Source organism: Aptenodytes patagonicus, chromosome 1 (assembly GCF_965638725.1).
Source record: "Aptenodytes patagonicus chromosome 1, bAptPat1.pri.cur, whole genome shotgun sequence".
In the NCBI taxonomy this organism is placed as follows: domain Eukaryota; kingdom Metazoa; phylum Chordata; class Aves; order Sphenisciformes; family Spheniscidae; genus Aptenodytes; species Aptenodytes patagonicus.
Genome location: NC_134949.1, coordinates 15,705,738 through 15,720,895, shown reverse-complemented (window position 1 = coordinate 15,720,895; position 15,158 = coordinate 15,705,738). Strand labels below are relative to the sequence as shown.

Here is a 15,158-nt window from a genome sequence, read left to right as displayed (position 1 = left end):
GTTTTGAGAGATGCTTCCCATTTTCATTTTCCTTAGTAGCTGGCTTTGGTATCTCCTCACTTCCAATGGACGTGCTAGTATCTAACTTCCCCTAGACACTAAACATAGGGGTTAGGCTCCCACTCGCTAAACCCTGCTGCACCCAAGCGTGTTTGGGAATCTGAACATCCCAGACTTGGTTGTGTTGGTGTGGACTGAAGACCGCCTCAGTAGAGTAGAGTTCAGAAGGGAACCCTCTAGCATATATAGTCCTGGTCTATAGGAATGTAGCCTGCTCCCTCTTCCACTCAGCTCTCCCAAAGCTGGAGACAGAATAGCAACATTTAAGGGCAGACTTGCACTTGCGGATGATAATAGGAATTTGCTGTGGACCACAATTGTATTTCAGAGTGAAGGACACAAAACTAGAGAGACTGTCTTGTTTTCCTCACAAAGACACCTTGCAATGCCTGTCCCTATTTGCACATTGCCTCAAGAGTGAAACACAAGTATTACATTTTATCATAGAAAATAAAATATTCCACATTATTCCTGAACTGGGGAGGCTCAGTTCCAGAACTATGTTTTTAGACCTTACACAATTTATGTACACAGCAATATTCAGCACAGAGTGCTGGAGGACTGGAAAGACATAACTGAGAGCTGATTTTCCAACTTAACCCTATCTGTAAAATGATTTGTATCAGGTTCCATTGGGACCCATATTACAGTTGCCACTGGAATGAGCACTGTCCAAAGGCAAGGCAAAATGAGGGTTTCTGTCCCAAAGAGCTTACAAAGTAAATTCAGCATTTCAAGGAACACTCGAGAACTGAGGCAGTCGTGTCATACTTCTACAATAACTTCACATTTGGAAAAAAAAAACTTAAATGCTGAGTAAAAACCAGAGCTTTCACCCTTCAAAACAAGCTAGGAAAGCACAGTGTCTTCAATGAGGCTACGTAGCTAGGGACTGCTGTGGCAGCAAATACAGGTAGTGCTACCGCAAGAGTACATTTTCAGAAAAGACTGTGCACAATTTATGTTATTAAAGAAGATATGTTTGTTGCAAAAATAGAAAAAGGGAAAAAACATCCTGCTTAGCTAAAGGTGCTTTCATTTAAGGAAACACCGAAGCATGTAGTTAGGTCTATTAATATTCAGGTCAGTTCTCACGCACCCACCATGACCTCACTGCTTTCTTGACTCCACAGAAAAAGGGGTTTATGAAAAAAAAACAAACCTATGAAAACACATCTCAATTTTTTTTGAAAGCTACTATCAGTTAAACCCGTGCAAATATTTTTAGAATTAATACTCTCTCCTATGCTTCTCCACGAAAGTACTGAAAATGCACATTCCTACTTTTGTAAAGGGGGAAAAAAGCTCCAAAACGACGAGACAATTACTTTGACATTATTTAGAGTAGAAAGAGCTCTGAATTCTTACTTCTGGAGACATACCCAGAATTAAATCAACTGTCAAACATGAGTACAGAAGTAATTTTGATTCCATTATTATTAGTGAAGATTTAACTTTTTCTTCAGCTCTTTCCTACAAAACAGGCAAACATGACCAAAATGCGACCCAACAGCCTGAAAGATCAGGAGTTAGAAACATGAAATTTTGATTCATTCTTTCCCTGTGTATCAACCATAGCTTAAAACATTACCAACGAGAAAACTGTACTTAAAGTTGATCAACCCAGACTCCTGCAGGCTCTGAACACATATAAAGTATTGTGAAACAATGCAAATGCAAAATACTCTGAAAGACTTGCCATCTACTGGAATGTCTAGATATACTATTTAGACTTCTAATTTTAAAAAAGAAACATGTTCTTTCCAAGAATATAGTTCTACAAAGCAGGTATTACAAAATATTTTCAATCTGAGTAACAAAAAGATTATTTTCATGTGAACAAATCTGGGACTCCAAAGAGCTGAGCATGGGGTAACACAACTCAGTCAAATGTGTGATAATCCACAACAGACAGTAGGAGAATGGTGATGGTCATATTCTACTCTGTGACGGGGATCTGGTAAGTGATACAAAGAACAGACATGACAGAAGAAATTACTGGAGGCAAAGCACAAACTCTGTGGGTTTTAAGCAATCTCTAATTTTTAATTAAGGAAACATTCTCTGTGGCCTGATATGCAGGGGTTTTTGTTGTGTTTTAAGCTGTTGTCTCCTCGATCTCCAAGCCAGTGGATCCCCATCTTCCAAGCAGCCAGCAGGACACTGCTAGGCTGAGGTGACTGACGTAATTACAGAGGGCAGTGTGCGATTACCACGCGTTGAATGAATGTTGCATGTTTAAAAATACCAGGCATCATTTCAGCTTCTGAGGGAGCAGTACATACCACTATGCACTCCTGCACACTTCAGTCACGCTCTACAGCAAAAATTACTGTAAAGCATTCGGACTTCCTTCTCAAGGAGAAGTACTGATACTATCAGTGCATTCACAACTACACATTTTTTGTTCCATGTTATTTTTTCTAAGATAAATTTTTAGGGATGAAGAGTCCAGTGCATGACATCTTTCATTGTAAGTTGCTAATTATCTACCTAATTATTTACTTGTACTATAGGAAGAAATACCAGAAATTTAATGAGTAGATAACAATGGTAAACAGTAAGTAATATTTGCTTTTGTTCTGGGTCTTAAAGTAAGAAAAACAGGTGATATTTTAGTCCTGTAATTAAAAACAGCACTTACTGTTATACCTCTAAGGCTTCCACCATAGTCTTTAGATCAGACTGGAGATAACATTCTACCATAATTTTAAATATTTCAGAAGGGGGGCAGGGGGGAAAAAAAAGCATTCAACTACATCACTAAAACCTGTGTGTATGCGGGTCTTAAAATCTGTAGCTTTTCCTGAAAGTTTTGATATGAATAAACAAATCTCCAGTGTCGTAGAATCTCTGAGAACACATTCTGTACTACTTGAGCAAGGATGAAGTATTTTTTAAAAACATATGCATTCTTACTTAATATGCTATGTTAATATGCTTTATAGTACTTAATACGCTATGTTTAAATTCCAGGGTAAACAAAGCCTATTTCCAGAGCAATCAAAACTACCCCTATGAAGAAGGCTGTATTTCCAGGAAAAGTTAAATATCACCAAGTTAGAAGTGTATTTTGTTCTTTGTGTATATACCTATTAACTTTGACGAGAGTATACTGGGAGAGATTTACACAAATAAACCCCGAAAATCATGAACTTAAACAATCCCTTTGATATAACAAACATATCCCACTTTCAAATATAAACTGGAACCAACCAACAAAAAAAACTCAAAACAACTTTCTGAATGCCAAAAAGGGCTTATGCAAAACAGTGCACATTTATTCGAGGTATCGTATCCATGAAAACAAAACAAAACAAACCCAACTATCTACATTTAAAAAGAATTTTTACTTAGCAAGGCAAAAGTAGTTAGGTGGCACATACAGAGTAAACAGATGTGAACAGTGTAAAAATACAGAATGTTAATACCAACCAACCCAAAACTTTGGTTATGAAAACTGAAATAACCCAATATATTAAAGAAAAATAAGCCAGAGGCACGCAAAATATTATTTGTTAAAATACGCTCATCCACGTGGCTAAATGAAAGTCACAAGCTAGCCAGATGGATTTAGAAATGCAGTTTCCTTCTTTATTTATTTTCCTTAGATTGATTGTCATTCAGTTTTCCACTGAAGTGGAATGGCTGATGAAAAGCTTTCAGCCTTCTTCACCCCACTGGTAACTGAATTTTTGAAGACTCCAAACAGGTGTCGCAAAGGAGGTTTAGGTAATTGTGTTTTTATGGTATAGCATGATATACAACCTTGCTCAAATGCTACAAGCTAACAGTGCATGATCTGTTACCATTCTGGAAGGCAAAAGCTTGGAGAACTGTCAAGTTGCTCCAGATGGAATTGAAAGATTTCTCCTCACAACAGCAGTAACAAATTCCATGGTAAATTGGGTAAGCCACTTAACATTTTATTTGCAACACAGAATATTTTGGCAACCAAGATATATTAGAGGCATCTGAATAATGACCCGCAGTGCGTGTGCTCTTCAGAAAAATCACCTTTTGTTTCAGATATGCATCAGGAACCTAGACAGCACAAGGCTTTTCACGTTGAAGCAACTGTACTGATGCCATCTGTCTTAGAGGCACCTACAGGTCTTTCTTGTCTTCTGCTTCATTTAAACTGTCCTGAAAAGAGATTAAAAATAGTTTTTATGTTTGGCAAGATCAGAAACCATTGACTCCAGATGCCACATTTTGCCCCCTTGCAGTCATACCTGATTTGTTCACCATACACCCTTCAAAGTTGTAGTCCCACCAATACTACCCCACATAACACGTGCACTTCTGATCCTAGTACAGTAACAGCCACACAGCCGCCTTTTGCTCCCTGTTCATGTTACAGCTGAACTGTGCAAACTCAGCAGAAAATGTTGTCTGCTATCAGCTGGTTTATCCTTAGGAGCTGCATCTACTGTGTGCTCAGTACCTTCTGTTCTTTGCATTCACAGGTAAACACAGAAAACTGTAAGGATGTGTGGTCTGGACCACAAGACTGTTAGAAATGCAGCAGGACTACTACAGCTCATTACACAGGGAAGCACAACAAAGACAGGACATGCATGGTGGTCTTAATTCGAACACAGAGATCAGCTGAGCAATCTCTGTAAGAGTGTAAGGTGAGGCTGTGAATCAGTAAGCAGCTTCAGAGAGTACAGGAAAAAGATTATAACCAGCTCAAATTTGCCTTTTTTTTTTTTTACTTTATTAATACAGGACCAACAAACAGCTCTTCTTGAAAAGCAGGTCACCATAATTTTAATATCAATCATTTATTTTCTCCCAAGACCATTACTTGTAAACAGGCTAACTTTCATTTTTATTGAATTTTGGTGGAATTCTGAGGCAGATATTAGGCATGGAACATACAAACATCTGTCAGACAACTTAAAAAACAAGCAGAGCTCCCAGTTCTACCAGAAATAATTACTGTATATATTATGCGTATTATAGCCATGCACATATGCAAACCCAGTCAAAATGCTAATTCAGCTTTTGCTTGCTATGTTTCTTTTTTTGGTTTGTACTTCAGTTTGAATTTTTAGAGTAGCCTGTTTCTAGCCTAGGCTGTTTCTTGTTACTGTTTTTTTTTTGTTCTTGCGTATCAACACGATTGCAACATTTATAATCCAGTATTGCAAAAGCATGTTTAAAGAGCAAATAAAATAAAATTACTCTTATAATTGATGTATATAGCACACACACACTACTCCTGTAATTTTCTTCCAAGATTTCAGTTTGATCATCACAGGCAAAACTACTGAATCTTCTTTCCCAAGTGACAGCAAAATTGAGTCTATTGATGACCTGAGCTTTGTCACCTGATGTGCAAAAAAAGAAGATGCTAATAGCTTTGCTGTCCAGTCCTTGAAAAACAAAATTCTACTATTTTGATGAAGTTTAAAGAGTGCTGCCCATTGTAACTTTATGCTATACTAAAGATTTTGGTAAATTCTCTTGCATAATACATACCCAACAAGCAGAATTTTGCTGGTACAATTTCAGAACATTGTGCTCATATAGCGATCCAGAACCACCTACCTGAAGCCATTCATATTCTTTCATCAGATTATCATATTCTCTTTTAAGGCCTTCAGACTGCTTTTTAACTGCAGTCACTTCATTATTTGCCTTGTGGAGAGCTGTAAAATATCAGAATTAGTGTTTTAATTATTATTTGTACTCTTGCAGTTCCTCAGAGCCCTAGTTATGTATTAGGGCTCCACTGCACTAGACAGTCCTTCCTCTGAAAAAAAAAGCTTAAGTTTAAAACAGAGCATCACAGATGGACACAGGAAGAGATGTGCAGGACAGGGAGGGGAAAGAGAATGACTTGTGTTCAGGAAGAGCAGCACAACGAAGAGGAAGGGGCTGTAAGAAAGGTAAGGGCAAGACCAATAAACTGTTGACAGGGGTGACAAGTTAGTGATGACTACAGTGTTCTGTCACATTGCAGAAGACAGTTCTAGAAAAACAAAACTCTACAACCCCAAAACCAAAACTGTCAGCCCTCTTAAAACAAAGAGGGAACTCAAACACTGGGCAAGATTTTAGCGAAGCAACTGAGGCCGTCTGTAAAATGGGGGGGGGGGGGGGGGGGAGAGATATAATACATTATTATAGGAGCATAGCCCCCCCCCCCCCCCCCCGCCTTTTCACCCCGTTATATATTTTACCATGCATGAGTTAATTCATTAGAAGCATCATCACTTTATGGATGAGAAGGCAGAAACGGTGGTGGTAGGATAGACAACTGTGAACAGGTTTTTATCATGGGAAGAAGTAATTATTGCTCTACTCATAATCTCAACAGCAATAAACTGAGAGCATGTCTATGCTGCAGTACAAAACAGCCCAGGACTCCATAAGGGCTGATTTACAATGCAGGGTAAATCAGCATAAAGTTTCATAAAGCCACTACTCCTAAGCTGTTATGTAAGCATACAAGTAAGGTCATTTAGATATTTTCTTATTCCTCTGCTATAGGTATCTCAGGTATCTTTATATCTCTCTGCTGTAGCAGCACAGGCATACCCTAAAACTTGATTTATTCATGCTATAACAGAGAAATGTTGTTAACGACCTATAAGGCTGCCTCACATAGCCAGATGTAAAAAAAGTCTTGATGGTACAAATAAAAAGCATTTGCCATTTTCCTTGTTCCAAAAATGTGGATCCATCCTTCAACTGTGAGTTTCTTGAGACAGACTGTTCTTTCCCAGAGACCTCCAAGACACTCAAGAATTGCAGCACCTCTGTAAGAGCCTGTTCTCAAAAGATGAGGAGCTAGATGTGGTTTTGTTAAGCACCTAGCTACAAGCACTCTGGTCTTAACCATGGTTCACTTTGGGAGCTAGTTCCTGAAACATCAGGACCCAAGAGATTTGACCACTCTCCTACATGCAAAAAGGAAGACTCCCTCCCCCAGCATTTCTGCTATTTTTAATTTATTAATTTGAATAGATAGATTCAAAAGCATTCTCATTTTGAAAGTCTGCAAGTGGTTTTCCACTAATAGGACTTTTACCTAGCCTGAAATTCTGGTCTACTGAAGTTAATTACACTTATGTCTATTGATTCCAACATGGTCAAACATTCATCCCATCTCTTTACATCCTTTCTTTAATTTCCATACTCTTACACAGATATCTTTCATCCTTTAATGCATTCTCGACAGCATCAATACAAAAAACACTTTCTAAAGGTTTTGGTATTTGCAATAACCATGATTTCCACACATCCGACAAGTCAAACCCCATTGCATTTACTCTCTTTCTGATTTTGCTACTGTTTAAAATATTCAACAATAAAATTTGGAAATCACTCTAAAACTTATGACAATTTGAAAGCTTCTGATTTTTAAGCTGTAGACAAAAAACATATGCATATGCTATTTCACCTCTTCAAGAATCTGATCATTAGAAAGCTAAATTTTGCCTGTTTAAACATTCTTGTACATAGTTAGTTACAGTAAAAATTAACACTATCTCATTTCTGAAGAAGTCATAATACTATTTAGCTGTTTACAAGCAGCAGTACAGTACTTTAGTTGCAACTAAAAACTACTGTATCTTTAAAACATGAACAAAATATCTAAAAGTATCTGCAAACCAAGAAAGCAAACAAGCCACTGCATTGTTTCAGTGTTTTGACAAAAACAGACGTATGACAGGAATACCTCACCTAACCCTAGAAGAAGAGAAAGCAAAGAGCAGATTGTCCTTTCCACCTGTGTTGGCTATGGACAAAAAAAAACCCCAAAAAAACACCAAAAAACCCCCAACCACCAAGAACACCAAACCCAGACTCATTCCTGTTGAGGCCACACAATAAAAAGGAGCGTCACATCTTTGGTAACATCAATTCCCTCCCCAGTGTGTCAACTTCTCTGGATGTCTTCTTGTCAAGCAACGGAGACTGTCCATACACTGCTGCTCAACTGTTTTGCCACTGCACGAACACTGCAGTGCAGCCAAGTAGATTGTACAGGTATATTGTTTGTCATATGGATCGTATCATATGAACACTGATCCAGCAGAAAACAGAAGATCCTTTGTGTACACAATACAGTTATTATTTCTGGCTTCCATCTGGACTGTTACTTTGCCTCACAGGAGACAGAGCAGCTGGACTGGCAGCAAGCAAAACCCAACAGCTGATTGTTCCTACCAACTAAATGCACGAGCAGGCAAGAAGTGAGAACGCTGCTTCTACGCTAATGCAACTAATGAGAGGAATAGTCAGTAAGTCTCAAAACGGGAATCCAGCCTCAGTACTGAGAGAGGTATGCCATCCTTTTTCATTCCTTCCCCTTCCCTTCAAAGAAAAATCGACAAAATATTCTTAGGGCAGTATATCAACGGAAGACATTTATGGCAAACTTTATCCTTTTACACTTAATGTGTAACTGGAGGTCCACAAACTAATGTAACATACAGTCTGGGAGAAGTAGAGAACTTGTCCTTCCCTTACCACATTCTCTGTATCCTGTTCCAGGATAGATAGTTTACTTCAGATGCCTCTAAAGTTGAAGCAGGATGAGGAATAAAATTGCTGTGAAGAGGTTACCACAGCCCAGCAGCTGTAGCATTTATATTATCTTCTCATTTCAACAAGGATGGAGAACCTAACAGTAAAACAAAACCAAACAGCAACAAAAGCAACCAGTGATTCTTTGGGTATTTCCCTGCACGACTACTAGTCCTGGTCTGCCTAAATGACTTGAGTTACAGTGCTTGCTACTAAGGAAACGATCTGGAACTTAAATTAGCATTGCTTACAATACAAGTCTACAACCCAAATGATTTGGACTAGTTTAAGACTATCCCTCTCTTAAAAGAGTCTTCAAGTTGAGAAAGAGCTATTCACATTTAAGAATTTAAGCACTGACGGGACAAGAGGTTTGCCAACAAATACGCTGTAAAGCTGGAAACAACTCCAGTCAAGTAATTCCATATTAATTCTGAATTCTCTCCTTAAAATGTAATGGTCAGATAAAGTTTAAAAAGAGAAGGCAGGGCCAAAAAATTACACACAAATTTGCTCCAAGTACCTTTTGCAACCTCAAATGAAATTTTGTTACAAAAGGCATGTTACAGCATCTTCAAATGGCATAAATGACCTTGTATAACAAAACCATGCTTGCTGTACGCAGCGACATCCCTTCGAATCAACAAATATGAATATCAACTCTTGTTGCATGTGACATCGTGCAATGGCTCCCACCAAGGTTATGATCTCACAGTTAAAAAGTAAGGTTAAGTAAGATGGACTTTGTTTCTAAACCTCCCTCTGCCATCGGCTAAATAACATGAGACTGTGGCCAATTCTTTTAACTTATATCTCGTATTCCCAGCTTACAAAAGAAAGCTGACAGTTTGGGTTTGGTTTTCTTTTTCTTTGTTTCTTTGTTTGTTTTTAAGAACTGGAATGCTTCAGTGGAGCTCAACATAAATATATTTTTCATACATGGCACTAGCCTGCCTGGCAACATGAAGGCCAAGCATGAAGGCCAAGCTGAATTCTGACTGGCAGCAACAGTTCTATGAAATGTATTCCCATTGTCTGTATTGTTTATATCTTTCTACCACCTAATAATCTTAGCATTTAAGTGAGAGTTGTACATCTGTACATGCATACTTTCTAGAATAGTCAACAATTAAAAGCTATTTCAAAACCAGCCCTCCATATGAATTGTTGCTCTCTTACTCCTGTCTCCTACAGCACTATGCAACCATGAAACAAAAAGCGCTCGTGACACATTCTGTACACAAAACAAACCTCATTAAAGGATGCACAGAAGTTTCACCAGAATTTCCTCCTGCCCCACTGTATGCCTATGACAACAATATATAAAAATAGAGAAAAAGTTGAACTAAAGTTTAAAAGTGCCTAAATTACTTTGGTGAGTCAGTACACATTTCACAAAGTGAAATCCTAATGGCAGAGACAAAGAAACAGTCTTGAGTTTTGTCTCAATGTGGCACTACAGACGCAGCTCAAAGATGCAATAAGGTCACAGCTCAATAACTGCACACAGGTGCTGGGGACCGCAATGCCCATTATGCTCCATCAGATGCAGATAGAAGCTTTAGGTGCATGTTATTTGCCATGAAATATTGCTAGAAGAGTGAAGTGTCAACGAGCTGGACAGGAGTCTGCCACCAGCGTGTTCTGCTGTAAGACTTGATCAATACTAGTTGTCCTGTGTAAATTTCTATTGTGTAAATGAAGTTGTAGCCTTTACCATACACTAGGACAATGCCACCAAAAAAATGACCCGAGATAAAAGGCGGAATAGTACAGCATTGCAGAAGTCTCCCTCCTGCCCAAAGGGTCCCATAGTAACAAATGGACATTTACACATCAGCATTTCCACAGCGTGGGATCTGTGAGCATGAAAACAAAGCTAATGCACCAAAAGTCCTGTTCCTGCCCCCAACCGAAGGATCGCTGTAAGGACAGCTGCTTTATGAAATTTCTCTCATACTCTGGCATCATCTCCAGTTGCAAATAGTTTGTTTTCCTCATAGCTTTTTGCGTAATTTTCAAAACTATCAAAATGAAACAATCATAGCACCTCTTCTTTCCCCAGAAAATTTCTGTATGTCTGAGACCAGCAGCCATACCGAGAGCCTTTAATTATCTGAATCAACATTTTGTCAGAAATTATGTCTAATGTGTAGCAGGAGAAACATTCTCACATCTGCACTGGTGGTCCTAGGTATATTTATTTCTAGGTATCAGTGAGACATTTTTCATAATATGTAAGTGTATCAATAAAATACCATCTCAGAAGGTTTCTAAACAGTCATGTTATTACATGTCCAGGTATGCTAAAAATGGATTTAGACTCTGAAAGTGCTAGCCCCACTGCTGGGTGCCTGTAAAGCCCCCAGTATGTGGGTCTGCAATAAAGTAGTGAAGAACTAGCCCCCTTCCCTTCGCTTCCGCAATAAAGCAAAAAAGGGCATCAAGGGGGATAGAAAAGTCAAGTCTGAAAAGAAAACAAATTTGGCTGAAATCTTTGTCGCTCATTTCCAACCTTTCCTCAGATTTTACAACTCAGTCTCTTCGTCTTGTATTTTCATTATTACCCCCCACCTGCCCAGAGCACAGTAGGTGGCAAAATGTCTTCTTAACTTAGGATTTGACTTACAGTTAAGTGGACAAAAAAACCCATAAGGTAGACTGTGTTTCCTGTAAAAGGTAGAAAGCTGAAGAACTAGGGATGAGTCTCCTGAAAGTCTGCAATAATCATGGTCTACACTATAATTTCAGTCAGAATTTCAAAAAGAGGAGACATACAGTATTTCCTCTGCCAGAAGTTGTAAATACTGCATCAAAACCTTACAGAAAGTTTGGATCTCCCCTGAAGTCACAGCACTAATCTGATACTAAACTATGTTATTTAAACGTGAAGCAGACTTACATTTAGGACTCCTCCTGGGTGCCACTCTATTGAGGTAACACACCTTTCAACATGTGGCCTACTATGAAGTAATATATCACCATATCACCATGCATAAGTAGCTTAACAAGTGTACCATGGGACCAGAGCAATGAGTATTTGAAACTGCTCTGTGAAAAAGATTATACTTGTTTTTTCATCCAAGCAGCAAAAAAAAAAAACCCCAAATCCCAACCAAACAAGAACAAAATCCAAATTTATGACTCTTACTAATACTACAGCTGAAAAACAAAAAACCAAAAAGAAAACCCCAAAAAACCAAACCAGTAAAGTTTTCCTTTTTTTACTAGTTTTGCCTTGTTTCATTACTACGTGACACCCCCCATTCTTCACTCCCTTCCTCCCCACAAAATACCCACAAAATTCCATGGATTGGACTTTGTGGACACAAAGAAAAAGTTACTTTAGTCATGTGAGCTCAGTGGCATGAAAAATTGTTAAGAGGTAAAACAAGCCTTTCAATCTCAACTTCGATACTGCATAATGCATTGCTCACACTTAGCGAGCATGAAACTCAACATTCACCTGCTCAGTTGCAGAAGTTTCAGAAGAAAACAGTAAATTTGATTGACATTAAATCTCTAACACTCCACAGAAAGCTGTGTCTACAGATGTGGCTATTATCAAGTACTTTAAGCTTTCTGGCTATCAGTTTGCTCAAAATAACGTGTAAGAAAACTTACAAAAAAAATAAGACAGACATACCTAACACCATCTAGCTGATGATGGTAATTAACATAACCATGGGATTTTCTGTTTTGGCAATGAGGGGGACGGCATCAGGGGAAGGGTTGTAAATATTTTCCTATTCATTCCTTAAAAAGACCCTCTCCCCCACTTTTCCCCAACAAAAGACTCAAGCATGCCTTAATTTATACATCTTTTGGATGGACAACAGCCCACAGGGAGAATGCAGCTGAAGCAGCATGTGGTAAATCTATTTATTCCTTAGCTTTCTCTAGCATTCCTCACTGAAAAGCTTACATTATATTAGTGTTACATACCACCAGTTAGTTTAAATAAAACATACGCATTTAAGTTTTTCATTGATCCTGTCACTTCAAAGGCAGTTTTCCCCCCTTTCTTTAAGAAAACAGCAGGAGACGGAAAACCTACAATCAAACCTGCCTGAGAATGTGAACTAATGAGACCCTCTACTTAACGATTCTTGTTGCTTCAAGTGCAGCTGAAGACAGCTGTTCTGCAGTTCTTGTTTGTCTTCCCAGCGGACAATGAAAAACTATTAATGAAATATTTGTTGTTATTTTTACAGCTTTGTAGCAGTGCCATGCAATAGGAAAGCAGGGCTATGTTTTGATGACAACATACTATCTGGTACCATGAAAATCTGTGTTTTGTTACAGTCTGAACATCTGATTAACGCTTACAAGGTCACAGGCAGTGTTATCTTAAAAACACTAATTTCAGATGAGCAGGTGTTCATAAGCATCACACACCTTGACAGATCCCAATAAGACAGAACCAAACAGGTAAAATCTGCTTCTATCTCAATTTGGGTTGCCAAGAAAGCAGTTTTGACAACCTAAACCTTAAACATGGAAGCTGCTAACAAAAGTATTATGTTACAAATTGCAAGGCATGTTTCCTTGTAGGAAAAAAAAAAAGATTAAAAAAACAACACTAACACCTCTGCTGCAGGAGATAAATAGATTTAGAATACTAGTCAAGGACTTTTCTGCTATCTGACCAAATCCCTACTTTATAGAAAAAACCTCAACCACATACTTCCCCATTTTATACAAGGAGAGTGGCTGATACGTATGACGTGAAAGATCAATCTGATGCCTATAAGCAACCTGCAATTGATTCCATATCCTGGTCATGTCATTGATGAAGATGAGTCCACACCACTTAAATAGATCAGTTCAATTTCTTAATAATTACAATTTAACTAAGGTGTTCAAATTACACCGTGCACATGTTCATAATGAAAACATTTACTACAATATGGGGATGGCAATGGCATGTTTTTCCAGTTCCTAGTCAAACGTAAAGAAACCACAACCCAAGTGTTCTGTAAACTGCTGTAGTTAATGCTATACTTAGAATATATTTTTTGACATCCAGTGTTGAAATCATCTTTTTCTTAATTGCAAAGAAGTCCTAACCCATACTTACCATTTGATGTCTTCTGTAGCTCTGCTTTCAAATGTTCAACTTCCTCCTTCAACTTTTCATCAGTTGCTTCCGCTGACTCTTTCTTTTTACTGCTCCCTTTTTCACTCAAGGCCTATTAAAACCCACAGTTGCTACAATTAATTTTGTTTTCATTAGTCTGACATTAATGCCAAACAGCCAGAGAATGTCAGCCTTGATCATGCAAAGTGACAGGTTTTATCAAGTGCCAACGTGACACAGGCAGATACTCAGTCATTCTAGGGGGGAAAAACAAAAAAAAAACCCAAACACACACAAAAAAGGTTCAATGTTTTAAGTTGATAGTAATGGCATACTTGTAATAGTATGGTATTATCTCCTGTGTAAGAGTACTTTGTATCTCTGCATCAGGCCCACAACTTCTGTTTAGGTTATAAACGGCTTTTCCAGAAGACTTACACTGGGACTGCAAGTGACAGAACACTGCCATGTTTATGTGCAACTTGTTCTAATAATTTATTCTTATTTAAATCATGTAATACATCACAAATCTCTCCTTGTCGGTTTGCAGCTACTTCTTCAATCTTCAGAATACTTCAATACCCAGATTAGATTCCCACTGAAATTAAAGAAAATCTAAGAAAGGATTCAGGAAGAGCCCTGTAAGGACTAAACACAAGAGCAGTATACTCCCTGTACTCTGAAAATGTTGGCACTACTATACTTATGCACACTCTTATCATTAAGGCAATTGCTATGGATGACTTAAAGTATCGTAAGTTAAGGATTAGACCCCATAATTAGACCCTTTGCTCATATAGCCTCTATTATTCAACCAAGCATCATCTCTGTTATGAAAATGGCAAAAGAAGTGGTAAACACTTAATGGGAAAAAGAAAAGTAGAACAACTGAGACGAACAGCTGTTAGGTGAACTCATCAGAGCTTACTGGGCACAGGTGGGAACAGAGAGGAAAGATTACTTTAGGAAGAAGAACTGTTTATAAAGACTGGTAAACAATCCAAAGAAAAGAGCTGAAGAAAATTTAACCAAAGAGCAGAGATTGCATTTGACTGCTGGTAACAATACCATAGCCAATTTGTCATGAAATTGGCCACAGATTGCCTCCTTTACTTTGTGCTCCCCTCTTTCTATTAGTTATTTCTGTAAACTTTTATCTTAAAATCCTGTGCTCCATGGAACCTCTGAACAGGAGACAGTGCAGACCTAGCACACTGGAGTAAACTTACAGTATTTATACTTACAGCCAGTGCCCTATATGCAATTGTTCTTGCCTCCCTCTCATGGTGGAATGAAGCACGCTTGTAAATGAACACAAATGCAGGGGCCAAGCCACAGAGGAACCTAAGTCATAGTATCTCTATAAAGTTAAAATAAACCAATTCTGAACACTTTGCACCTCCAGCACAATGGAGATCCAGCCACAGCATGTTGGCTGTAGGTGTGGCTACCACTGTTTTTGCAAACCATG

The 15,158-nt window shown here is 38.3% G+C and overlaps 1 protein-coding gene across 3 annotated transcripts in view; it reads right to left on the bottom strand.

The window, feature by feature from the left end:
- Positions 1-3,299: 3,299 nt before the first annotated feature.
- The window catches only part of DUS4L (dihydrouridine synthase 4 like), a 42,172-nt gene continuing 30,313 nt past the window's right edge, over positions 3,300-15,158 (bottom strand). For all 3 annotated transcript variants that reach the window (XM_076328728.1, XM_076328710.1, XM_076328719.1), the window contains 3 exons: positions 13,688-13,799; positions 5,620-5,720; positions 3,300-4,206 (listed from right to left, as the gene is read on the bottom strand). In XM_076328728.1, the coding sequence (XP_076184843.1) occupies positions 4,168-4,206; positions 5,620-5,720; positions 13,688-13,799 (252 nt within the window). In that variant the 3' untranslated portion in view covers positions 3,300-4,167. The remainder of the gene's footprint in view (positions 4,207-5,619; positions 5,721-13,687; positions 13,800-15,158) is intronic.